General features: G+C 33.6%; 1 protein-coding gene across 1 annotated transcript in view; it reads right to left on the minus strand.

The window, feature by feature from the left end:
• The window catches only part of NCKAP1 (NCK associated protein 1), a 99,655-nt gene that overhangs the window by 41,199 nt on the left and 30,536 nt on the right, over window positions 1-27,920 (minus strand). Inside the window, exons 3-15 of the mRNA XM_045806268.2 lie at window positions 24,493-24,585; window positions 24,245-24,301; window positions 23,212-23,354; window positions 23,038-23,128; window positions 20,141-20,278; window positions 18,944-18,992; window positions 14,764-14,920; window positions 12,069-12,125; window positions 9,742-9,838; window positions 9,214-9,320; window positions 8,328-8,460; window positions 5,944-6,025; window positions 4,358-4,416 (exon numbers count right to left, since the gene is read on the minus strand). Coding sequence (XP_045662224.1) covers window positions 4,358-4,416; window positions 5,944-6,025; window positions 8,328-8,460; window positions 9,214-9,320; window positions 9,742-9,838; window positions 12,069-12,125; window positions 14,764-14,920; window positions 18,944-18,992; window positions 20,141-20,278; window positions 23,038-23,128; window positions 23,212-23,354; window positions 24,245-24,301; window positions 24,493-24,585 — 1,263 coding nt within the window. The remainder of the gene's footprint in view (window positions 1-4,357; window positions 4,417-5,943; window positions 6,026-8,327; window positions 8,461-9,213; window positions 9,321-9,741; window positions 9,839-12,068; window positions 12,126-14,763; window positions 14,921-18,943; window positions 18,993-20,140; window positions 20,279-23,037; window positions 23,129-23,211; window positions 23,355-24,244; window positions 24,302-24,492; window positions 24,586-27,920) is intronic.

Consider the following 27,920-nt stretch of genomic DNA (forward strand, 5'->3'; position numbering starts at 1 on the left):
TATAAGAACAACCCAAGTAAATCTGATGACAGAAGGGAAGAAGATAAATGAAAGTGACCAAAGATAATTAAGAGACTACTGGAATACATTAAGGGAACAAGATGCCTTAGGAAGTAGGAAAAAAAAAAATGACAAAGAATACATGGAGAAAGAATTCTTCTTTACAGATTAGAAAAAAGGAGAAAGATCAAAATGACCCATACAAGACCAAATGACCTTAGGATCAAATTGGATAGGACTCCAGGGGAGACATAAAGCAATTATAAAATTCTCCGAAAGGCTTATCCTCTGGCCCTCCTCTACTCAAGAATTACTGATATCTAGAGAACAATATCCCTCTGTCTGGCCACGTGCTTATACTGAGCTCTTATCCCCTCTGATGACTGATTAGTCAGATCATTCATCTCTCTTGTGGAGATTTGTTCCTGCTTGTAGTTAATATTTAACATTAAAAAGTCTCTTCACTTGCCCTTTCCTCATTGTTCGCCCTTTTCCTGTGTAAGCTATTTTTCTATTTAATTTCTACCCATCTTTCAATGTCTGGGCAAAATGATGCTTTCTCTATAAAATAATTATTAGCAATTCCAACTTTAAAAAAGCTTTCACCCTTCTAAGAAAACTATAGTTAGTTTATAATCATATTCTGTCGGTGGCATCTTTTAAGTTAATCTCTTAATTTTTTAACTGTTATTTAATTTTTCCTTATCTTTAATGCCTGTCTCCACAGCCAGATTTATAACATCCTTAAAAAAGGATCTGTACTCCTCTACAGATTATATAATACTGCTCAATATTTTATCTCCTATATCCTATGGCCTAGTCTGTAGGTGTGGAACCTTCACTGTTGACCTGTTCTTCATCACCTATGCTAATGTTCTAGATTCTAACTACTGCCTCACAACTTGCACTTTTACCCTTTCCCTCAGACAAGACTTCTCTGGCTTAGTTGTCCCACCATTTTTTCGTGGTTGTTGTTGTTGTTGATTTTTTTTAAAGATTTTATTTATTTATTTGACAGAGAGAGACAGCGAGAGAGGGAACACAAGCAAAGGGAGTGGGAGAGGGAGAAGCAGGCTCCCACCAAGCAGGGAGCCCAATGCCGGGCTCGAACATGACCTGAGCCAAAGGCAGGCGCTTAATGGCTGAGCCACCCGGGCGTCCCTGTCCCACCGTTTTCTTCCTTGGTATACTCTGCCGCACTGTCACTAAAAATTAAGAGTTACACAGTAGAAAGTGACTGTAAGTCTCAGTCATGATTTTGAGCAATATTATGGGTTAAATTGTGTCCACAAAAAATATGTTGAAGTCATAGTCCGCAGTATCTCAGAATATGACCTTATTTGGAAACAGGGTCTTTACGAGGCAATCAAGTTAAAAATGAGGTCATTAGAGTGGACCCTAATCCAATATGATTGGAATCCTTATAAAAAAGGAAAAATTTGGACAGAGAGATATGCACAAAAGATTGTATGAAGAGAGACAGGGACAATGCCATTACAGTAACTCATCTACAAGCCAAAACACATCAAAGATTGCCAGCCAATCACCAGAAGCTAGGAAAAAAGCCTGGAACAGATTTTCCCTCATAGCCCTCAGAAGGAATCAACCCAACTGACACCTTGTTTTAGGACTTCTAGCCTCCAGAACTATAAAATAATAAATTTCTGTTGTTTAAGCTACTAGCTTTGGTACTCTGTTATGGCAGCCCTAGCAACCTAATAAAAGCAAGAATACAACACATGACAGACTCAGATAGCAGATGATATAATTATCTCATAAAAATTTAGAAAAAACTTAACAGAGGGATATATCACTTCTACATTCTTAATGCTTACACACTTTATATTCCACCGTATGACTAAACACGGCTAAATTCTCAAGTGAATCCTTCGAATGAGTTAATAATCCTGAAAGTATTTAATAAGGGTAAATTTGAAATGTACCTAAATCTCTAAAATTTTCTGAACGCAAATGTTGGTTTAGGCACTCGCACAAACTGACAGCAGGAGACTTAAATAGCTCAAGCTTTTTGACAATGAGTGACTTTCAAAATTTTAAATGTCTATACTCTGTAGCAGAGCAATTTCACTTTTATTTTCATTTTCTATGTTCTACTTCTACATTGTTTCACACCTTTTGTTAAAACAAAGAAATATTAATTTCTAAACTTTATTTTTAATAGTAAGAAAACAACCTATTATATATACACATTTAGTATTTTGGGGTGGTGGTGTTTTAAGTATTCTTTCCTGATTTCCCTCTAACCAACTCTGCAACCTCAGGCAAGTTACTTAATACTTGCAGCCCCATTTATAAAATCATCTCCAAAGTACACAACCATAGAACAAAGAACAAGAGAGAGAAAAATGCCTGTGTATTCTGAGGCTGGAAGGAAAGAACCCAAGAGCAAAATTACATCATGGAACTAAGGAGACTGCCAGAAAAGTACACTCCTCCTAGGAGTCCTTCCTGAGACTGCATTGATCTAAAAATCTCTTCCACCAACACATATTGGTTATATTTTCACTTTTTAATTAAACAAATAAAAATTAATTTAAGTTGCAGAACCATGGGTGTATATAGTATAATTCCATTTACTGTTTGAACACCTAAAAGGATATAAATCACTTACTAAAAGTGAGTATTTTAGGTATGAAACTGGGAAAAGTACAAACTTTCATTTTCTTTCTTTTTTTTTTTTTTAAGATTTTATTAATTTATTTGACAGAGAGACAGCCAGCGAGAGAGAGAACACAAGCAGGGGGAGTGGGAGAAGAAGAAGCAGGCTCCCAGTAGAGAAGCCTGACGTGGGGCTTGATCCCAGGACTCCAGGATCACGCCCTGAGCCAAAGGCAGACGCCTAACGACTGAGCCACCCAGGCGCCCCCAAACTTTCATTTTCTACTTTACCTCTGGGTATTCTAACACCTTATAATGAGAACATACTATTATTATCTTAAAATATATGTATTTTTAAAATATTCAGTTACTGAACAAACTGGGCCACAGTTTTCACATAATTACTAGAAGTACTTATGGGGCAATTAAATTTCATCATTAAATTTACAGTTATACAAAGATTTTAAGCTTGAATTTTAAAAGCACTTAAAAACTGTGTGAGTTATATATTAAATGAAAACTTTTAAGGTCTAATATCACTTATTTCTGCATTTCAGAAAAATGAAGCTTTTAGCACTACATCAGGGGATAGTAAACTACAGCCTGTGAGCTGGATGCTTATTCTTGCTCTTTTCTAAAGAAGACATCTAGATAGCTAACAAGCACATGAAAATGTGCTCAACATCATTAATCAACAGGGAAATGCAAATCAAAACCACAGTGAGATGTCATCTCACATCTGTTAGAAAAGCTATTAACAAAAACACAAACGCAAAAATGTGGTGAAAAGAGAAACCTCATGCACTCTTGGTGGCAACGTAAATGGATGCAGCCACTATGGAAAACAGTATGGAGACTCCTCAAAAAAAATTAGTACTACCTATGATCCCATAATTCCATTTCTAGATATTTATCTGAAGGAAATGAAAACACTAACTCAAAAAGATATCTACAAACCCAAGTTCATATGCAGCACTATTTACAACGGCCAACACATGGAAATAGCCTAAGTGGCAATCAATGGATAAACAGATGAAGAAATGGTGGTGTAAACACACACACACAGGAATATTATTCAACAAAAGAATGGGGTAATCCTGCCACGTGTGACGACATGGATGGACCCTGAAAGCATTATGCTAAGTGAAGTAAGTCAGACACAGAAAGTCAAAGACCAAATGAACTCATTTATATGTGGAATTGTTAAAAATAACAAAAACCTAACTCTAAACGCATAGTAGACAACAGACTGCTGGTTGCCAGAGGTGGGGAGCCATAATTGGGCAATATAGCTGAGGGTAATCAAAAGGCACAGACTTCCAGTTATAAAACAAATAAGTCCTGGAGATGTCATGTACAGCACAATGACTGTATCAGTAAAACTGTACTACATATTTGAAAGTTGCTAAGAAAGTAGATCTTAAAAGTTCTCATCATAAGAAAAAAATTCCTAACTATGTGTGGTGACAGATGTTAACTAGACTTTTTATGATCATGTTGCAATATGTATGAATGAATCATGTTGTAAACCTGAAACTAATATAATGTTATATGTTGATTATATCTTAATAAAAAAACTGTTTCTTCTATGAGGTAAAAACTATAGTTAGTTATACAAAACTAGTCTTTTCAACAGGTATACAACAATGAATTTTTTTTCTTATTAAACAGTGTTTTCACGTTAGCTAAAATATTCAATACCCAAACAGAATGACAATGAAAATTAAGTTATTCTTACCTGTAATCTAAACCAATCTAATCTCATTCCTCTGAAATCAAATACTTCCCCATCTTCAACTACAATAATAGAAAAAAGATTACAAAACAAATTAATGTTTCACAAACATATAATCACAGTTTAAAATTTAAGATCTAAGACAACTCCACTTACGGCCATATACACAAAAGAATTAAAAGCAGAGTCTTAAAGAGGTATTTGTACACCATGTTCAAAGCAGCATTATTCACAATAGCCAAAAGGCAGAAGCAACCCAAATGTCCATCGACAGAGGAATACATGAACGAAATGTGGTACATTATTCAGCCTTCAAAAGGAAGGAAATTCTGACACATGCTATACTGTGGCTGAACCTTGAGGACATTATGCTGGTGAAATAAGTCAGTGACAAAAAGACAAATACTGCATGATCCTACTTATGGGTACCTGGAGTAGTCAAATTCATAGAACCAGAAAGTAGAATGGTAGATGTCAGGGGCGAGGGGTAATCAGGAGTTGTTCTTTAATAGCTATGGAGTTTCAGTTTTCAAGATGAAAAAGTTCTGGAAATTGGTTGCAAAGCTATATGAATACACTAAACACTATTAAACTGTACACTTACAAAAACAAAAATAATTGAATAGCTAAGACACTCAAATCCTATAAAGTGAAGACACTCAAATCCTATAAAGATGTTGACATAAGGAGGGAGTTACGCTAAGAGAAGTGTAAAGTACATACTTCTTTCCTAAACTTTCTTGGTGTACTTACATGCCAATTTTGAAGAAGGTAGAATAGAGCTTGAGAAATCCTATAAACAGAAGCTTTGGACAGCATGGTAAAGCTCCTCAAAGTAACACTTTATAAACCAAGTATCACCAGGCAATTTTACAACAGTTTCACTGCTTAAGTGTGATAAAGATTGATTAAACTAAAATGTATTTATTACTCAGAAATTTTCAAGGTTTTGGATATCTTTTACTTAAAGATTACAACACTAAAACATCATACAAATCTGTTGGAACGAAGTATTCAAATAATGAACAGGCAGTCAAGCATACAACATTAACTTTTGGAATTGACAGACCTGAACTTAAAATCCCTACGCTAGTACTTAATACCTGTTAGAGCTTGGGCAAATCATGTTAAATAACTGAGAGGCTAACTCTCAAACCTTGAGTTTCCAAATCTACCAAATAAAAACACCAACAGGTTTCTAAAACTGATGTGAATTAAATAGGATAATATGTAAGGGCCTGGCACTTTTTTAAACATAATTGTATCAGTGGTACCAAATACTGTCATAGATGATGCTTGGACCACATATATACTTCATTATGTTTTTTTGTTTTTTATTACAAAATGCCTTTTTCCCCCTGCTGAATAATAAGAAATTTCAAGCTATAATTCTCATTATTTTCATAAACATCATCACACACCCAATTTGGCAGCTTTTTCTTCATAGAAAACAAAGCTAAGACAAAAGAGAACAGAGTAAATGTGTCCAAAAATACTGAGTCTAGAAAATTAACTGTTAAATCCCCTCCTTAATAATCAAATTTGAAAATCTAATTAGGAGAAAATATGCTTTTATTTGGAAGACTTACCTTGTTTTACACTCAGGGAAGTCATAGTGTTAACAAAAGAGGACATGATGATCGATTCATCTTCAGGGCAAACAGAAAGATTCTGAAGAAAAGAAACAAAAAATAATGTTAAAAACAACTACTTGGGGAAACAATTCATAGGTCCATTAAGTGGTGGATGGATAAACAAGCTAGTATATCCATACTGTGGAATACTTTTCAGCCTTAAACAGGAATGAAATGATACATACATTAACATGGATGAATCTCAAAACACTATGCTAATTGGAAGAAATCACAAACAACAGATTATATAGTATATGATTCCACTTATATGAGAAAAAATGTTTTTAAAGGCAAAAGTGACAAAAACCAGATGAATGGTTGCCTGGGGTTTAGAGAGAGAATGAATTACAAAGGTACACAAGAAAACTTTTAAGTGTCGGAAACTTTCTATGTCTTAACTGTAGTGGTAGTAACATGAATGTACAGTTGTCAAAATTCAAACAGTACACTGAAAACAGGTGACTTTTATTGTGCGTAAATTATACCTCAACAAAATTAGGACCAAAGTATCCCCCTCCAGTCAGCTAAAAAAATGAGTACCTTAAAAACTGCATCTGAAGTTGATCCCAAATAATACATTTTTAAGAAGTGAATGCTTAGCTCACAAAAAGCATAAATAATTTTTGAAACCTACACAGCAATGTGAATATACAAAATTTCACTATACTGTACACTTAAAAATGGTTAACATAGAAAATTATATGTTATGTATATTTTACCTCAATAAAAAAATTTAACACCTATTACAATGAATTATATTAACAGATTAATCTTAATTCTAAATTTAAATCCTAGTAAATGGTTAAAAACACCGTGCACGTACTTTACAACAGAAGAGGGTATAAAAAGCTCGAGCTTTTTTTTGTAGTTAAAGCCAAATACTGACTCTATTATTCATGAACTCTATGATACTGAGCAAGTTATGTAAATTTTTTCTTTAACAAATGGTAACTATACCTGACCTCAGAGAATTGTTGCATAGACGCAGTAAAATATACTATCAATAAATCTGACAATTACTAATATTAGTATTATTCAACTAATATTACTATAATTCCAGAAAAAAATAAAACATTAATTTTCCTGGTATTGTTAAAATACAATTGGTATAAAAGACACCAAAAGAGATGGAATGACTTAAAATTTTAATATTATACAACACAAATCTATAACATTTATTAATTAATCCAACCAGCCACAGCAAGTTTCAAAATGACATGAAACCAGGAGTCCGGTTTATTTTTTAAATTGTGATAGCACAAAAGCCTCTGGTTTATCTCGTAAGTAGTAACTATTTAAATAAAAGTACAGCAAAGTAATAACAAATTTAGGGATAAAATCAGCTCTTCTATTCCTGTTTTTAACGGACATTCTAGACAGAAAGCATCTGAGCTCCATCTAGTGGATACAGGAAAAAATACACCAGTTCAGGATAGTAACCTATGAGGTGTATATAATTAAAGGTAAACAATTACATGAAAAATTTTTTATTTTCTTATTTGCATTTTTAGGTAGGTTTGAAAAAAAAATCAGGATATCAAAGTATGGTTATTCCTCTAGAAAACCAGTAGTTTTAGACTATAGAGAATTGATGCTGTTCTTTATAATATATGTTAATTTACTAGAAGTCTTTAGACATCTTGATTTTATAAAATGAAACAAAAAAAAACCCATTTTCCTTACAGTTAGCTTATCTGGAATAAATATAAAATAAATTTATATTAAGATAAAAAACTGAATAAAGAAATTATAGAAACCAAAAAAATCAAATTAGGACATCTAGATGATTTTTTTTTTTTAAATCTGGTCATCTTCTAACATACAGTGCCAAAAGATTTATCTTCTACTTTTCCTCTAACACTTGGTTATCAATTATAATGTCTCCATCATCTCATCTTTATCGTCATGGCCAGTGACCAAGTTCAGGCTCTCATCAGCTCTCTTCGATTTCTCTGCTCCTTTCTTAGCCCCCAGCAATCCATCAACCACACTGAGCCAGAGTGATCTTTCTAAGTAGTAAATCTGATTTATAACTATCTTCCTCTTTTGCAAGGCCCTCTATAATCTGGTCACTGTACACCTCTAACTACAAAATAAATTATTCCCTGCATTGTGGTCACTTTGAAATTTGTACACACTTAAAAGCATAATACTTATTACACTCGACTACAACTAAGTGTTATCTCCCCTCTAGATGAGGATCCCCGTGACAAGATATGACAATGACTTACATTTGTATCTCCACCACTTGGCATTACATTATACTGAGCAAACAAATCAGTTACTAGAAAGGAGGGAAGGAAAGAACAACAGGGAAAATAGCATGATGCGGTTTTTACCTGCACAAGTTCATTGAGAACAACAGCATCAAAGCCAGAAAGGTACTGCACATAATACCTCTGCATTACAGGTCCGTATTTCCTTACATGTGCTCTAAGCTCTTCCATGTAAAATATTAATTCAGCAATGTGCCTTTTTAAAAAATTCAAGAAAAGTATTTCAAAAAATAAATTCATCATTATCAAGGAAAATATAAAATGCCTTTGGTATTACTACAAGAAGTTTTTTTTCTTAGAAAAAGCACTGCTAAGTATCATTTTATGTCAATTACTTTCTAAACACATTTCCATGATGGAAAGCAAAAATTAAAAAAACAGCACAACAGCTATGACTTAAAAAGTAGATAAAGGAAAACCCAATATGAAAATAAAATTAGGGTATCTCATAAATTACATTATTACAAAAAGAAATCACAAAAAAAGAAGATTAGAGAATTAGGAATAAGATTTTTCTGTATGCGCTTATTTCTCTGCTTTGTTTATCTAACTCCTATTGGAAGACTGGACTAAAATGACAAAGACATTTCAAATCACACACTTGGTTGCAGGCTGCAATTTTACTTTGTAAGGATTATTTAAATTTTTGTGTCATCTTAAAAAATGAATTCCAAAAGAAATATTACTGATTATAGCAAGAAAACAAGTAAGAATTTATGACCACCTAGGGTATTAGAAAGGAAACATTAAAAGCCCTAATATTAAGCTAAATTGACTCTGCATTCTAATTCATATCATCTAATGATATATTACAAATATTCCTTTATTATGAAATATGAAAAGCCCTTAAAAAGGTCTTTCAAAATAATTTAACTCCAAGTTCCCAAGTTCCACATCCCACACATCAAAATATTTAAAAAAACAACTTTTTAAATGTTGCTTAACTTACTTGTCTATAAAGTCATCTGCACTCTTCTTTGGCATGTTATCTGCATGACGAAGTAACCAGATAATTTCATCACGGGCAAAGGATAATGCCATAAAAACAAAAAGTGCCTAATTAAAAAAAATAAACAACATTGCTTATTCTCATGTCAAGATTAAAAGTAAAACCTGCTCATAATCTTTCTCTAAGTGAAAAGTCACTGGCAAGAACAGATAAAATCAAGTTCAAAAGACAAAAATGAAAACACAGAAGAAAACTTGGAGATATGTATCAAGGAAGTACACATATAAGTAAGAAGTGAGAAAAATGGAGGAAGGTGTGATATATGAGTGTCAAGTAAGCAAATTCATTCTCAGTTAAATATGTTTTAGTAAAATTTCAAATTTCAGTACAATTTCCCATGGAGAATATTTTTTTAGCTTTAATACGGCACACCTATAGTTAAGAAATCAAATCTTAGTAAAATTTCACATAGAATTTTTCATTTTAATATGGCACACCTGTAGTTAAAGTAAGAATTAAATCAATTACCTTCGGACCTAGCAAGCCAGGTTGATCAGAGAGGACAGTAGCCAATTCTTTCAGTGCAGACCTTAAAAATTTGCGTCTTTCTCTGTGCATTGAACCACTATAGGGAAAGACATCATTATAATTTATCTGTTTCTACTAAAATTGTTATTGTCAATTAAATAACTTATCATTTCAGGTCAATTTCCAAAGTTTTTTTGAGGAAGAAGTTCCTACAAATGTCTTCTATGATATGTCATGTCATTAAATGACTTTCCAATCTTACATTTATCTTTGCCTTTCTTGCACTGTGTTTATAACCATGTTTATTCAGTTACTCTGCACCTATCAAAATCCTATGCAAACTTCAAGACCAATCCTTCAAGAAGCATTTCCCAATATCCAGATGACCATTTCTAAATAATTTCTGCCATTTTAATACCATTTAGCCTAGCACTTTATAAACTGGACTGTGAAATCCTTGAAAGCAAGCAATGTTCTACTATGTATACATTTCTGTTACGCCCCCCCAAAAAATCAATGAATACAAGGTAATAAATATCTGATAATTCATATCCAGTTTATTAAGTACATTCCTATTAAATATACAAGACTGACTAAACAAGAGCTATATACAATGAAGATTTTGGATGAGATCATTTGGCACTCTTGTTCAAAAACAGAAAGATGAGGAAAGGAAAAGATAATTATAAATATTCATTACTAGGTTTTTAAAATGAAATGCAAATTTTTAAAAAGAATTACTCTCACATATTAGCATGGAAAAAAAATCACAGAATGTTTTAAGTATACCAACTTCTCACACTATGCAAAACATACAGTTCCAAGTTCTGGTTTTAAAATTTCGTTAGGTACACAAAATGGCACCACTAACACCACCCCCGCCACCCCCCACCCCCACAATATATATACGCCAAAAAAACAAGTGTAAGGTATATAGAATACCAGAAATTTGGCTGGGACACAGATTAGTTTTAGAAGACACTGATTAAAATCCAACCTCTGCCTAGTGACCTTAGGTTCCACCTCCTCCCAGTTTTAGCTTCTCATCTATAAAACAGGGATGAGGATACCTGCCTCAAAAGATACACCTTTCATAATGGCTGGTACATAGTACTTTTACAATGTTAGGTTAACTCCAATGACAAGCTCTTTTTCATCTGACAATAATAAAGTCACCTGGTGCAATTTCTAAGAAAGCAGTCAATGTTATTTTGACTATTTTACCACAAGAGTTGCTACAAGAAGCCTGTGGTATTATTAATACAGAGAGAAAAATGTCCATAAAGTACTAAGCCTGGATTATGGGAATAAGGAATTCCTATGAAAAATTACTACTGCTTACCACTTATGAGTACTTTATATAATAAAGGGGGGAAACGCCTTACCTTTAAAAGAGTGTCATAAAAGATAGCTATGACACTATATATGTGCTTATAACAGGGTCTATCCAATGAAGAATTGATAATCATTTGTATTTCTGTATGTCAAGAAAGGAATTCTAACATACTCCAAAGTATGTTATTTGTACTAGAAAATAACTTTTTAATAATATAAGCATTTCATTAAAGTGAAAAAATATGCATGAGAAAATAATATAGCACTGACAGCAATGAATAAAGATGGTTTAAATTCCCAACATCCATCCCATAGCCTAAATCTAAATTCTAAAACTTGTGGTTTTATATTTTCATTAGTGGCAGTGGTGTATTATCTTCTCTCTGGCGTACAGACATACAGATGGATCGAATAATATTACCTCTATCTAAGCTCAGTAGAGAAAATATTCTACACAAGTATACCACATATAACAATTAAGTTGAATTATCAAATTATTTATAATTCTTTCATGAGAAAATTGAAAAGCTGTTCAAAGATCTTAAATATGCTAATTTTTAAGTTATTCCACATACTTACTAATATAAAATATTTACTACAATTCAGGAAAGGCATACTTTGAAAAGTAAATACCATTTAGGAGAGTGTGAAGATATGTCAATTTCCACGACATAGTAAAAAATCATCACAACACGCAAAATACTGGCACGAAAGCACAGTAATGGTAAAAGACGTGAATGCTATCTAAAATAAAAGATCTTTTATGGTACTTCCTTAGAGCATTTTTATCAACACTTCAAAAATATTTAAGATCTGTCAGCACTAACTTGAAGCTTACTAGATACTGAGGATATACACTTATTTTTCGTTGATTCAAAGTCCCTCACTTCTATCACATCTTGCACACATTAATCTGCAATCACTTCAACAAAATTATGCTTTAAGAAATTCTTCTTGATTATAAATTCCACAGATATGACAGAACTACTTACGCATGTGACACAGCTGCCTCTTTGCATTCTCTTATGTCATTAATACGCTTATTATAGCTAAGTGAAAAAAGAATTTAGAGCCACGTTAATCTTAATTTCATCAGTAACAGTCAAAATGAGTTAGCCAAACACTAAAAGTCAATTAAAAATTACTATTAGCAGCAAGAAAAACTGGCCCTCAAACTAAACATGCATGGAGGAAATCCACCTACCTCCTTTCCTGGTACCTTACAGTAAGTACCCAGTAAAGTTTTCTTAGAAAAATAGACCTCATATTATATTAAATCTAACAAAAAAATTAAAGCTCACTATGTAGATCTTGATTAAATACACCTCATTAAGCCCCCATGGAGTCATTAAAATTATACTTCCAATGTATTAACAGTGGTTTCCCAAAATCGAAAGTAGTAACAAAGCTATTACCTCTGATTTTTACACTATCTCATAAAAAAAATTCTGAAAGGACATATACTAGTGAGCAACACTAGTGAATGTTTGGAGATAGGGGTTTTATGGTAGAAAAAACTGGGGCAGGAAAGCATATGACTACTTTAAATTAAAAGAAACAGGACACCAACATCAAAAAGTTTACAGGTAACATCTGAAAAATAAATGCTAATCAATACATTATTTTCATAAATACTACATACAAAAACTCAAAATTCCTAAAATGTTAAAGAAAAACTATCTTCCTAACAACCTGGCTAAAACCAGTTATACCAAGAACTCCAACGTCTAAATTAAATACTCTAAGATTTATGTGTTCTTTGAGCAAATGTCCAAAGTACACTAATTCTGTAATCATTGTCCTTTATAATTAATAAGCTTTTATACTTAACGATCTGACGTGTAACCACTGGACGTCATATTTTAAATTGATCACTTATGATTTAATAAAAAATTAAGATTTCTCAACTTCAAATATGAAGATTCTTAAATGGTAAATTTATTATTAGAAAAGCCTAACAACAACAAAAAAAGAAAACAAAAGCGTAACATCAAGACAATCGGTCTCATGGTGTCATTAAGCTTATGTGTACCATACACAAGTTCGCTCAATATATAGACTACCTGGTTCTAAATGCTTACATATATTTAAATACAATTCCCCAGAGAAGCTATCAATATGCTCAAACAAAATACAAGTTTCATGATTTTCAACCTGAGTCAATTAGAAAATGAAAATCAGGGGCGCCTGGGTGGCACAGCGGTTAAGCGTCTGCCTTCGGCTCAGGGCGTGATCCCAGCGATCTGGGATCGGGCCCCACATCAGGCTCTTCCGCTATGAGCCTGCTTCTTCCTCTCCCACTCCCCCTGCTTGTGTTCCCTCTCTCACTGGCTGTCTCTATCCTGTCGAATAAATAAATAAAATCTTTAAAAAAAAAAAAAAAAAGAAAAGAAAATGAAAATCACTTAGAAAGTATCCCATATGACATAGGATATTTCCAGCTACTCCAAAATAGAAGCCGATTAAGAGCTGGAAAATACACAGGGCACTAGACCTCATGTCATGACTGAAAAACTACCACATGAAAATGTCAGAAACACCAACAGTGACAGAAATCACAACAGTGGTCACCTGATAAAGGGACCGAGAGGTGGGAGATCAGGGGTGGCAGTACTGACCAAAAGGGGTACAAATCAATTTCCTGGGGATGATGGAAATGTTCTACATCTTGATCTAGGTGATCACCTAGGGCATTCACACACAAAGTTGTTGACACCTAAAATCTATGCATTTTTGTCTAAATTTTACTTCAAAAATTACTGGGGGAAAGAAAGCAGATTCCTTTAGCCTCTTCAAGATACAAATATAGGAAATACAAGTTAGGGATGATGTTCATGAACCTGTAATTCTTACACACACTAAAATTTGAGGCTTAAGTTGGTAGTGTTAAACAGATCTTTATTTTTTAATAACAGATGCTTCATCTCAATTTCATCAAGACATTTGTAAACTCGATATGAAATAAATGTAGGTAAGCTTCATTTCTATCTGAAACTAAGAAGACAAACATAATTATTCAACATTTTCAGTTACAGGGCATCCCAGAATATTTCAGATGCTCCTAATTTCAAAAGATTTCAAAATTGCTACCAACTCTGAGTTCAACCTTTTACATACTGTCTATAGACCCTCATGTGGAAAGAAATGCAGGCATTAAAAATTTCAAGGAAACAAATTTGTATGAACTCTTTGGTTTACAGGGAATGAATATGAATGAGTCACTTGGAACACCTTATTAAAAGGAAACCTGATTTCTTATGTGAGCAGTTTGACGTCTGTAATTGTAGTAATTAATTTAAAGAAGAGCTTTTGATTGACTCACATACTTTTAAACAGCACTTACAAAAATGTCAAAACTCTAAAATATATATGGTACTTTTAGCAATATTTATGTCTATATCCGTATCATGATTTGCAAAAGAGGACACATCTTCTTTATCCTAGGATACAAATTTTGAAAGGGCAGAAACACTAGATACTTTAATCTATGAAGTTACCTATAAAAAATATGAATACTACCGTATCTGGATGATTGTTAAAAAAAAAAAAAAACGTGCTATGGCCAGTAAGAGAGTACAGGTGGTATCTTCTTGCATGACATGACCTTCTCTATCACCAAACTTCAATAAAGATAATCCACTCATTACCCTTCTCCAAAAAAAGACAAGATAAATGAAAATGCCATACCCTCGTATGTTTACAAATAAGTCTTCTGCAGCTTTGTGAATGTGGAAAACTTCATCCCGAAAGAGAGAGAGACAAGAACTACTCTGAAGAGCTAGCTTCCAAAGGTTCAATGCTGTCGCATCAGTATTTAGAATCCCATGGCACAAAATGAAGCCAACTTTAAAAAAACAAAAGTAAATACAAATATAAAAGAATTCCAAAATTAAAATCTTTCCGTTACAAAGTAGCTTTCAAAATTTTCAGAAATATAAATATAATCACTAAGCTGAAGATTTCAAGTGACAGGTAATATTTCATATACATACAAGATGATAACAGTATTTTTCTCAATAATTTTCTGTATTCTGCAAAATCACTTCTTTCAACCCACACTGATGAGAAAAAGAAATGTTGCTTCTGGGCTGGGTAAGAAGTCATTTTAATAAATGAGTAAGAGACATTTTCAAAAACCTTTATAAAATATTTTAAGCCAAAGATCAGAAGTTACTAATTAACACATAAGACAATAATCATTACAACTGTTAACTGAAAAATAAGACTAATCTTCTTTACGAAATCACTAGAAGAAATGCAATAGCATCTTCCATTTTCAGAGCAATGCATAGTTTACCAAATAAGTTTTCACGTATATTATCTCACATGATTCTGTGGAGCAGATAAAATAGATGGTAATCTTCTCTTTTATAGTTGAAAAAACGAAGGTTCAATGACTTACCTAAAGTTATACCATTAACATGTTAGAGCTAGAGTTAGCCTCAAGTATTTACCGTTAAAGTCTAAGATTCTTTCAATATATTATGCTGCTCTCTAGTATATGAATTCAAATATGTCTTTCACCTTTTGTTATCTCCTTTGGAGATCCTACAGCAATGTACAGTCATATATATGTTTGTGGATGCCCTCTCTAGCCTTCCACACTAAGCCACAAAACCTCATCTGTCATTCATTCAAAATTTACTCAGTGCCTGCTGTACGCAAGGTACTGTAATGGGCCAATTACAAACCAATCCTATTTCCTGTGAAATTTCCCTAGGATTCTCAGTAGTCACTCCCACCTTTAAACTCCTGAATCACTAACATACAACTTGCCATTTATCTTTTTATTCTTAGCTCAACCTTCTTTTAAAAGGGCCACTACACAAGCAAGCTAACTTTTTAAGTTAAGTAGGCATATACTGTAGAGTCATATGTACAGAAGTGTATTTAACTTTCTCAAATTTCCTGAAACACATAAAAATATATTTAACGCAACAGGACCCCTATACACAAGCCAATTATACAATCTGGCACACAAGCAAAGAAATAGAATACATGTATGGAAATTTAAAGAATCCTCAAGAGAAATTGTTTGTAAAAGATTCTTGCCTTATATAATGACCTTCTACTCTTAACTCAAGTAAAAAGAGATCTCACTTAGTGTCTTATGCCTTGTTGAATACTTAGATTCACAAAATTGCTGCTGACAATAAAAGGTTTCTCTAAAAATATTAGCAGTTATATTATGGGCTACCATATATTTTATTTTTTTAAGATATGGATTACCTTTAAATTTAGTATATCCATTTGTTTATGATAGAATCAAAAGAGGTAATGTAATTTAAATTTGACTGCCCAAGATTAGGATGGTTTATTAAATCACACAATACCCTCCTTTCTCCACGAACGTCCCAATAAAAGGACAGAAAAAAATTTTTTAAATGTTTCAAGCCACAAAAATGTTGGAAAACAAGATAAAAGACCAATACTAGACAAGAAAGTTAGAGAAAATCTTTTAGGATAGAAAGCAGGTAGAACTCAACTATCAATTTAAAAAGAGACTGGAATTAGTAACCCAAAACTCCAGAGATGAAAAGAGATCTTTCCCAAGGAGTCCTCTGAATCCAACCAATATAGCAAGAATAGACCCTGAAAAGAACATTAGGATAAGTTATTTTATAACTGCATTCCAAATAGATGGGTCTTCAACATTCCAGACTCTCAGTAACTCTTGGCCCCAGCCTATAATCTAGACCCGTGATCCTCAAACTTTAGCTTGCATCAGAACTACTGGCAAGGCTTATGATTTTTTAAATCAGATTGCAAGGATCCATTCACAGTCTAATTCAGCAGGTCTAAGGTGGAAATCAAGATTCTGTGTACCTAACAAGTTTCTAGGTGATGCTGCTGACCCAGGGACCACACTCTGAACTAATCTAAAGCAAAGTGCTAAAGAAAATAGACCACTTTCTACAGAAAAGTCCTATTATGAATATCGAGGTCAAAAAGACAAGTACAGAGTTTAAGGTAATTCTTAACCTCTGTTAACTCTATTCAAGGCTCAATTACATGAAAGCAGCAACACTCAGAGTAAACACTTTCCTTACCTCGGCAACTGTGGTCATCCCAAATCTGTCTGCCTTCTCTATATCCCTGTATCCCCAATTGGGGTAGTCTGCCTTCTGACCCACTTCCCTGCTCATCATACAAAGCCCTGTGATCAGCATTCCTGTACAGGCTGGGGGAACTAGTGCTATTAACTCTAGGTCACCCATGCCATGTAACTCTACTGATCACCTCTGTTCTACAGCCACACTTCCATAAACATGAACAATCAAGGATCACAATACATTTCAGCAAAATCAACACTTTGAAACCTGTGTTTTGAGTCAACTAAGAGAAAGGATTAAAATCTTAACTATCATTATAGAAGAAAATGTAAGTATCACAAAACAGATCAATGTAAAAAATATAATTAATAAAATGGCTAAGGACGGGCACTTGGATGGTTCAGTCAGTTAAGCATCCAACTCTTGATTTTGGCTCAGGTCATTATTTCAGGGTCGTGAGATCAAGCCTTGAGACAGGCTCCATGCTCAGCCTATCTGCTTGAGATTCTCTCTCTCTCTCCCTCTCCGTCTGCCCCCCTCACCCACTCACATGTGTGCACACTCTAAATAAATAAATAAATAAATAAATAAATAAATAAATAAATAAAATCTTCCAGAAAAGAGTATGTGCTCTCTTTCATACTAATAACAGTGCTATTCAAAGTGCCAGGGCATAATGAGATTAAATAAAGAAATAAAATACTTAGAAACTTTCACAAAAATTTGACAATTAGGAGTAGAAACCTAGTAATAATCTAATTGTTAGACTAAACTGAATCTAATAATTAAAAATGTGGGCTCTAATTTGTGTCTTTATTACTTTATTTCTGGTAACTCTAGTAATTCACTTCTAGTTGTTAGTAGTTTAGTAATTCGTATTTTATATAAGTATCAATCGAAAAAAAAAATTTAAAAAAAGAAAACTGGGGACGCCTGGGTGGCACAGCGGTTGAGCGTCTGCCTTCGACTCAGGGCGTGATCCCGGCATTATGGGATCGAGCCCCACATCAGGCTCCTCTGCTGTGAGCCTGCTTCTTCCTCTCCCACTCCCCCTGCTTGTGTTCCCTCTCTCGCTGGCTGTCTCTATCTCTGTCAAATAAATAAATAAAATCTTAAAAAAAATAAAAATAGAAATAAAAAAAGAAAACTGGTCCTTCACTATAGTTTGAGACATACTATAATCAAAAGTCAACAAATACTACCTAATGGCTAATAAATCAAGAAACAAATACCAGAAGAAGTAAAAAACACAAACTGCTCAAAATTATTCCCCTCTGCCACCGGACTTCGGGGTGCTAGAAGTAATTCTATCATAGCAATTCTCATTCTGTATTATATCTGTGGGTCACTGTGTCTATTTCCCCTATAGTTTGTGAACTTTTCAGGAGCACAACTAGTAATTTTATCCTCCATGTATCTAACTGCCAACCACGAGTCACTATTAAATGTACTGAAGTAAATCAAAATCAAAAACCTTAACTGAATAAACACAGTATTTTTTAAAAATCAGTAAAAACCAAACAAAAATGTAGTTTTGATGACTTCATTGAGAGGCAATACAATGTACCATGAGCCTTGGCATTAGGTTGGGTTCTTATTTTGTCTTTGTCACTTATCAGCTATGTGGACTAAGCTTTAGATTCCTTATCTATAAAACAGACTATCTATCCTGAGAGGGTCAGTATGAGAACTGAATGAGGTAAGGCACTGAGAAGGCTGAGTACAGTGCTTAGCACAGAAGTAATCTATGTTACCCAATATTTTTCTCTAAAACTTAATACCTGAGGGGTAATTACAAAACTAATTTTACTTACAGATAATCCATTTTTCCATTGCATCCAAAGAGAGATATTCACAAGGCATCTTAAAAAGAGAACACACAAATTTGTGATTAAAAGAAATTCTAAAAAAACAAATCTTGTGCTGAGTCACTCTTTCTCTTTCTCCTAAAAATTCTTATTACTCAATTCATGGCTCAAATACCACATGACGTATTTGAAAAGTTGGATAAAAGTGTTGTAATTTATATTTAAACATGCAGTCCCTAAAGGACAATGAGAGCTGGGCCCCTTTCACATTTACACTCCCTGAAACCTCCCTTAAAATAACATTGTTGTTAAACTATCTTCAATCTGGTAAATGATAAGTATCCAAAAGTCTATTCCAAATTTCCCAAGTCTATTTCAGAGTTTGTAATATTCCAAAGGATAATATTTTAATCAAGTTAAAAATGATTTATGTACATGGATGCTCAATGTCATCCAAATCAGTAATTATGCGTGTGTATTCTCCATCTGCAGAACACCTATGTTCATATACATAGAGAAAAGATTGAAAATACAGTCGACCCTTGGACAACGTGAGGGTGAGAAGTGCCAACCTTCCCTCCCTGTGTAGCTGAAAATTCACCTAAAACTTCTGACTTCTAAAAACTTAACTACTAACTACTAATAGCCTACTATTGACCAGAAGCCTTACCAATGACATAAAGTCAATTAACATATATTTTGTACGTTATACATATTATATAATGTACTCTTATAGTAAATTAAGCTAGAGAAAAAAATGTTATTAAGAAAATCTTAAGAAAGAGAAAATACTGTAATTACAGTATTTATCAAAACAATCCAGGTGTAAGTGGACCCACACAGTTCAAACCTGTGTTGTTCAAGGGTCCATTGTGTGAAAGAATGTAATAATGATTTTCTCTAGTTGATGAAGATTCAGGTGACTTTTGTTTTCTTCTTTAAAATTTTCTGCATTTTCCAAATTTTCTACTATAACAGAACAAACATTTAACTTTTAAAAGAAAATACTTACACTAATTGTACTAACTCGGCATCAGAATTTAGAAATAAAAAACTCAACAGTATAACTTACTGAGCATTCCACAATAAATTTCACTGATAGGCTAATATTAATAAGAAAAACTGCAACAACACTGCATAACTGATATTTTTTAAAAATCAACTTTTCTATTTCCATTCAAAAAGGGAAAAACAGAACCATACAGTGTCAGACTGTGCAGGATTAAGCATTGTACTAGGTGCACTGATGAGACTCAATAGCTGGGCATTTCTCCACTGGTCAGCTGAAAGATTCCTTCGAGGATACACCATCTGAAGAGAAATCAGTGCATCTGAAAGAGACTAATTAAAATAGGAAAAAAGGAAGTTGAGGAATAATTTTTTTTCCCTTTCCATTTAAATTTCAGCTCTAACTACTGTATGTTTCTAACTGTATCATCCTCAAAGTACAAAGCCTAATTACAACTATGCTCCATATAATACCTGAGGTGGCTCTGGCTATCTCCTCTCAATTTCTTTTTTTTAATTTCATAAAAGCAACACAGATTCTGCATTCCTGGGCAAGAGCTTAGCTCAGGAAATCATGTTACTTCCTTAGAAGTTAAAATGTTTGGCAATTTTAGGATCTCTATTTCAAAAGGGGTAGGAAGCCTAGTGTCATTCTTTTGTATTCTGATAGTTCACACTGAAATAATAGAACATTAGGGTTATATGACTAAGTGTTAATAGAACTCAACATATTTCATATTTCTCCAAAGAATGCCTTATAAAAAATGTACTCTATCTTAATAAATTAGTTAACTTCTCTTTGCTATTGGGACTGTTAATTACAGCTTTATCACCCAGGTATTTAATGTTTCTTCTCATCTGCTTATTTGCTTTTAACTGTGCTTTGCTACTCATCTTAGCTTCCTAAAATTTCTGTACAAGAGTGATTTTTTTTATTATTTATATTTTTAAAGATTTTATTTATTTATTTGACAGAGAGAGAGAGCGAGCCAGAGAGCACCCAATGCAGGGCTCGATCCCAGGACCCTGGGATCATGACCCAAGCGGAAGGCAGATGCTTAACCGACTGAGCCACCCAGGCGCCCCCAAGAGTGACTCTTTAATCAGGCTGCACATGAGCTACCATGGGATTTGTTCAGAAAACAGAAACCAGGGTTCTACCTAAAACTTAGTGAACCAGAACCTCAGGGAGTAGACCCCAGAAATCTGTATTTTTATTATACTCTACCAAGTGATTATAAATATATTTTTAAAATTAAATTAATTTTAACAAATCCTAGCATATATAGGATAGACTTTCTACCAAAACCTGGGATACTAGGGTGCTTAGATGGCTCAGTCAGTTAAGCATCTGACTTGATTTCAGCTTAGGTCATAATCTCAGGGCTGTGGGAACAAGTCCTCTGTTGGGCTCCGTACTCGGCGCAGAGTCTGCTTGAGATTTTCTCTCCCCCCTGCCTCTCCCCCCATTCACACTCTCCAGAAAAAAGAAAGAAAAGAAAAGAAAAGATGAATATCTTAAAAAAAAAAAAACAGATATCATGGAACATCAGAAAAATCATGATTAGGAAATAAATGGTCTAATTCAAATGGATAATTCTCCTCAAGCAATTTAATAGTCTAGTATATGCAAATAATTATGGAGAACCTAAAAAGAGATCCAACAGCCTTTAAGGAAATTTTCATCACCTAAGTGGGAAAAGAAACAAATCTGAAGTGGGTAAATAAAACAAGGCCATACATGATTGGCAAGAAGTCAGAAACGGATCCACAGAGAAAACAAGGGAGGAGTAGGAAAGACAGTTCTAGGTGAGGAAAAAGCACTACCAAAATCAGAGACAGATAACTATGATATGCTCAGGACTCTGAGGAATCCCGATACTTCCAACTACAATGCTGATTTTTACTTCAAAGCTGATGCCATCCACTAGCTTCTTTCTAACTAATGATCCAATAACTTTAAAACATTAAACCTATATAAATTTGTGGGATAATACAGCTATGCAAAAAATTAAACTGCTAACATATCTTCTATAAATGCATTTTCAGAATTCTCACAGGAGTAAGAAAACTGAAGGAAAATTCTTGACATTAACAGATTTATACAAAATAGTGTATCATTAAAATGTCTAACTCTCATCATTCAAAGAGAATGAACCAAGATTCTGAAATCTTGGGCTTTAGCTCTGGTTTTGCCATTATTACTGCCAAATGACTAATTATGTCACTTCTCCAGCCCTCAACTTCCTGATCTATAATAAGGATGTATGAGATACCTATACATTTCCTTGATGTGTTTAGGAACATTCAATCAGCCCTACTGCAGAGAAGCCACATGGCAAGACTCCTCTGAACCAAAATTGTTTCATTAAGAACTATTTTTTTAATATATTGTAAAAGACAGATATTCCAAATTATTTTTCTCAAAACTCATCATTTTTTCTCATTAAGAGACTTTATTAATAATATAGCTATAATGTATCAAATACTATATATCCAAATACTTTTTATGAAGTAACTCATTTAATCATCCTAACAACCATACGAGGTAGGTACTATTATTCCATTTTTACAGATAAGAAAACTGAGATACAATGAACTTGGTTAAATAACTTGCCCAATATTACATACTTAATAATTGGCAGAGTTGGGATTAGAACCCAGGTAGTCTGGTATCAGAGCAGACATTCTCAAATACTAAACTCCACTACCTCTATACCTTATACCAAATCTAAAAACTATAGCGAATGATCCCTGAGTCTCCAAATACTATTTGGACTCTAACTAATGAGTTCTCTGGTTCACAATGAGATAAAACCATACACAGCTATTATTCATATCCCATTATAACGTTTTTCATAAAAGAAGTTTATCACTCTAACTATTCACCCTTATGCCATCTCATATGCCTATTTATTTATTTATCTTTTAGAGAGCAGGCAAAAGAGCACACACGGAGTGGCAGAGGGTGGGCAGAGAAGAGAATCTTAAGCAAACGCCATGTGGGCTCAGCATGGAGCCCAACACGGGGCTCGATCTCCTGACCCTGCATTTCACATGCCTACTAAGTGCATCTAAAAACCAGGTCTTACCTTGCTGTGGGGTACAAATTCTTCCATCATCTTCTTTAAAGGGTTTTCATAATCCACAATCATCTGACCAAGGCGTGGGTATTCTCGGTCACTTAAAACAGACATACCAAATTTCAATGAGTTGTTAGCCATCAAACTGAGAATTTCACAAAGATCTGTATAATGAAGGTCTACCTTGCGCCATGGGTCATTTCATGAGCATAGTTGTATAATCCAATGATTGCCTTCCTTTCTTCAATTCGAGACAGCAGTATCATTAGTGTTGTATAGGTTATGATTAAATCTAAGTAGTTCTTTGTTAAATCAAAGTTCACAGTCTAGAAAACAAAAATCAAGTTTAACTCCTTATTTTGTAAACTTTTAAACACACACACACACACACACACAAATCTTCATGGCAGGAATGCCTGGGTGGCTCAGGAGGGAGCCTGCTTCTCCCTCTCCCTCTCCTGTTCCCCCTGCTTGTGTTCTCTCACTCTGTCAAATAATTAAATCAAATCTTTAAAAAAAAAAAAAAAAAGACTTCTAAAAATCTTCATGGCAACTACTGAAAGCCAATAATTTTCTATAGTTATTTATTTTACCCCATTTCTAAGATTCTAATTCCTTTCACCAAAAACATACCTAAAATTTGGAAGTTACAGGTAACAGTTTTGTGTTGGTGACACAATTTTATGGATGAAAAAAGGTTTGTTATTGCCTTAACTGATGATAGTTTAACAGAATAAGCAAAACGAGAATAAGAAGGCATATGGAGCCAATCTCACTAAGCAAGAAAAAGGAGTATTAAGTAATAAGTAATAAAATTCATTGACTAAGTAAATTGTCAATGGAGACATTTTTCACTTTGACTTCCTGTATGTAGAAATTATCTTACCTAAGAAAGATTCCATCAAGTATGTCTTTTATAGAAAAAGATATTATTCACTTAACTTTTTTTAATTGGGCCTTCTAAAATAAAATACAAATATTAACAACTATTTTCCGATATGTGCAAGACTTATATCCAGTCACAAATAACAAGTAAAATAGAGAATACACTGTAACTCCTTACCTTAAAAAAGTGCTACAAAATAAACCAAATTGACAATGCTAAAATTTCACACACTAGTCGTGAAGATTTTTTTCTGAAGAAAAATATTCAGCCCCCTCAGTTCTATTAGAAAACCAGAAGAGAATGGGAAATTTTTCTGAAAACAATACTTACAATATCAAAGAAGACTTGGCAAACATCAATAGTATTCAGCAATTCACAAACATGGTCCTGAAAATACAGCTTATTTTAATCTTTTACCTATATAAACAATACTAAATTTAGAAAACACACACAAATAAAATGTATTTTAAATCTTATTTCTAGAAGAATTAAAATTTTATTATCTACAAGTGATAAAGCAATTTATACAATTAACAAACATCATTCTATGTTAAATTCTACATATTAAAATATATTACCTTAAATTCCATAACATCTACAAATGTGAAGTAGTACAATGCCAGATTTTTCAGAATCTCTGATTTTTCCTTCTGTAGCTGTGCAAGCTGTTGCTGTAAAAACAAAATTAGAATGCATTGTTCATTCAGAACAAAGACATTTAATTTTACTATAAACTATCTTCTTTTATGACTGCTATGGAAGCACAAGCTCTTAGAACAGTTTATCTCTAGATGATTAAGGCTTTTTAAAAAACCAAAATACTTAAGACAGCAACTGCTAATAGTGATCAGCAACTGACAGTGTGAGGCTATAAAACCAATCAAAGCAGATTAGTATCAAACTGTACTACTATTAAGGAAAGTTGGAAAATGTTAGGCAAATGTCAAATGAACTCTTTAAAAAAATTAAAAACAACTCATGAGCATGATCACATTACTAGAAGTGAGAGGAAAAAAAACGATGAAAAACACTGTAACTTACACTACAAAAAAACAATATGCTTTATAAATTTGGAACTTACCAAAAAGAACATCCAGGCAAAGCCACGTTACGCATGCAAAATAAAATGTAGATACAAACATAAAATACAGTAACGGTTCCCTGACCAGATCCACAAAACACGATAATACATTAAACAAAAGCAAAAAACCGCAACAACAAAAAAGGAAATGAGAAAGAAGCAAAACTAGGGTTAAGACACTGGTAAATATGAAAGAGGGAAATGTGAATACAAAAGATAAATATTATTCAAGCAACTGTATTATTAGATTTACAAAAGTCCTAAGTTTTCTTTTTAAAACTATCAATATAGGTTCTGAAAGAATACAGCCATATTTAATGCCCTGTATATCATAAGACTGACAGAATTCCAATAAACTTTCCAGAACTTTTAATACTGAGTGTGGTCTACAGAACAGCAACTCCACATCATTTAGGAGCTTATTAGAATAGCAGATTCTCAGGCCCACGGCAGATCCACGAATCAGGCTCGTGGCAGATCTAACAAAATATCCAGGTGATCTGAATGTACATTAAATGTCTGAGAATCACTTATGTAGAATATGAGAAAACTAGAAAATATGGGAAAGTGGTTTGAAATAACAAACTTGCTACCAAATCCACACAATTGTGAAGTTCTCATGCAGTTCTTACTTATACAGGAAGGTCAGGGGAAAGATGCCTCTCCATATAATTGTACCAAACCATTATGATAAGCCAAAAAATTTACAGCAGTGAGTATAACATCAAGGGAAGATTAAAAAAAAAAAAAACTGTTACAAGACTATTTAGAATAGTAAGAACAGCAGTCTGGTAGACCCAGCTAACACAGGATAAACTACCCTAAAGACTTCAGTCCCCAAAGACATCTAAAGAATTCTGTCTAGATATCATGTGTAAATGAAGTACCTCATTACTTCCTCTAAATGCCAGACATATTGAAGTGTACACTTACATTGATGTGTAACTATTTTTTTAAAGATTTTATTTATTTGACAGAGATAGAGACAGCCAGCGAGAGAGGGAACACAAGCAGGGGGAGTGGGAGAGGAAGAAGCAGGCTCATAGCGGAGGAGCCTGATGTGGGGCTCGATCCCCCAACGCCGGGATCACGCCCTGAGCTGAAGGCAGACGCTCAACCGCTGTGCCACCCAGGCGCTCCGATGTGTAACTGTTTTTAGCTTTATCTACGAGACTGACTTTATTTTGAAGAATATATCTATTTCAAAACAATTCCATGTTCATATGCACATTTTTAATCATTACCATTTCTAACATCAAGCAGATACTTATTTAAAAGTGATTCTATTTCCAGGGTGTGGCAGATGGTCAAAATGGGTGAAGGGGAGTGGGAGGCACATGCTTCCTGTGATAGAATGAGTGAGTCATGGGAATAAAAGGCATATAGCACAGGGAATATAGGCCATGGTGTTATAACAACAGCACTATATTGTGACAGGTAGTGGCTACCCTTTTGGTAAGCATAGTATTACCATATAAACTTCTGGAATCACTATGCCATACACCCTGAAACTAATGGAACACTGTGTGTCAACTATACTTCAATTAAAAATAAATAACTTTTAAAAGGTTCTATTTCCTCAGATTATACTATCTTTACCTTGTTCAACATTAAACATTTATAATTAAATGTCTTAGTCCTTTTTCTTGCTTTCTAGTACTTTAAATTTGAGTTTTGAAACATAATAGGTGAAAGACTCATTAAGATAAGCAAGAATATAATTCAGTTGCTACTGGGCTTAATTATTAATAGTACCTCCTATCAATTTCAGCATCCTAGTTGGGACAAAAAAAGACACAGTCACTATCTCATTATGGCTTTAATGATCTTTTATACAAACCTCATTTTACATACTGAGAACCTAATGCACACAGAATGTAAAAGAAGTGTTCCAAAGTTACATAACTACTTCATGGCAGGGCGAGGATTGGAAATCTCATTTCCTTACTCCTAATAAAGTGCTCTAGCATTCTGAATGCCCACCAATTTCCCTTTTTAATAAAATCTCATTGTGGTCTAAATTTCTCATTCAATTTTATTTCCCCAAACCACATGTAACTAGCTTCTACAATGACTGAAAAAAATTCACTCAACTAATGAATGTCTGAATTCAAAACAGTCAAGTTTCCAAGGCCCTACACAATTTGGTCCTAAATTTAATTTACCTTTCAATCTAAAATTTCCCCTACATTCATTCACACACAGTAGCCAAAACAAACTATTCACTATTTTCTATACATATCTCATGTTTCCATTATTGGTTCCTCTACTGAGATGTCCAAATCCCACTACTCCCAAATCACTTAGTTTAAATGTTAACCTATTTTCAAGAAACCATCAAGGCACGTAGGTGGCTCAGTCTGGTAAACATCCAACTCTTAATTTAGGCTCAGGTCACAAGGGATCAAGTCCCACAATGGGATCTACACAGGGCAGAGTTTGCTCCGCTCTCTCTCTCTCTCTCAAATAAATAAATAAATAAATAAATAAATAAATAAATAAAATCTTAAAAAAAAAAATCCCATCCCTGATTAAACTTCATCCCTGAATGCAAACAACATCTCCGTCCTCTAAATGTGTATAATTTCTAATAATATCATTTTCTACCTTGTATCACAGCTATCTCCAACATTATAAGACAGTGTATGAAACTCATTTCTTCAGTCTCCACAACCCATATCATATAGCTCTGCACATAAAAAAAGTATCCAATATAAACACCTATCAGATGAGTGATTTTGACAAAATAAAAGGGCTTTATATGTCAATGACAGAAGACAGGTTTGGGTAGTTTTGTTAGAAAGCCTACCTCTTATTGCACAACCATGACTAAATGACTTCACCTCTAAGGGCCTAAAATGACAGGTTTGGGTAGTTTTGTTAGAAAGCCTACCTCTTACTGCACAACCACGACCAAATGACTTC

Source organism: Ursus americanus, chromosome 1, assembly GCF_024610735.1.
Source record: "Ursus americanus isolate L20-20 chromosome 1, mUrsAme1.1.p, whole genome shotgun sequence".
Taxonomy (NCBI): Eukaryota; Metazoa; Chordata; class Mammalia; order Carnivora; family Ursidae; genus Ursus; species Ursus americanus.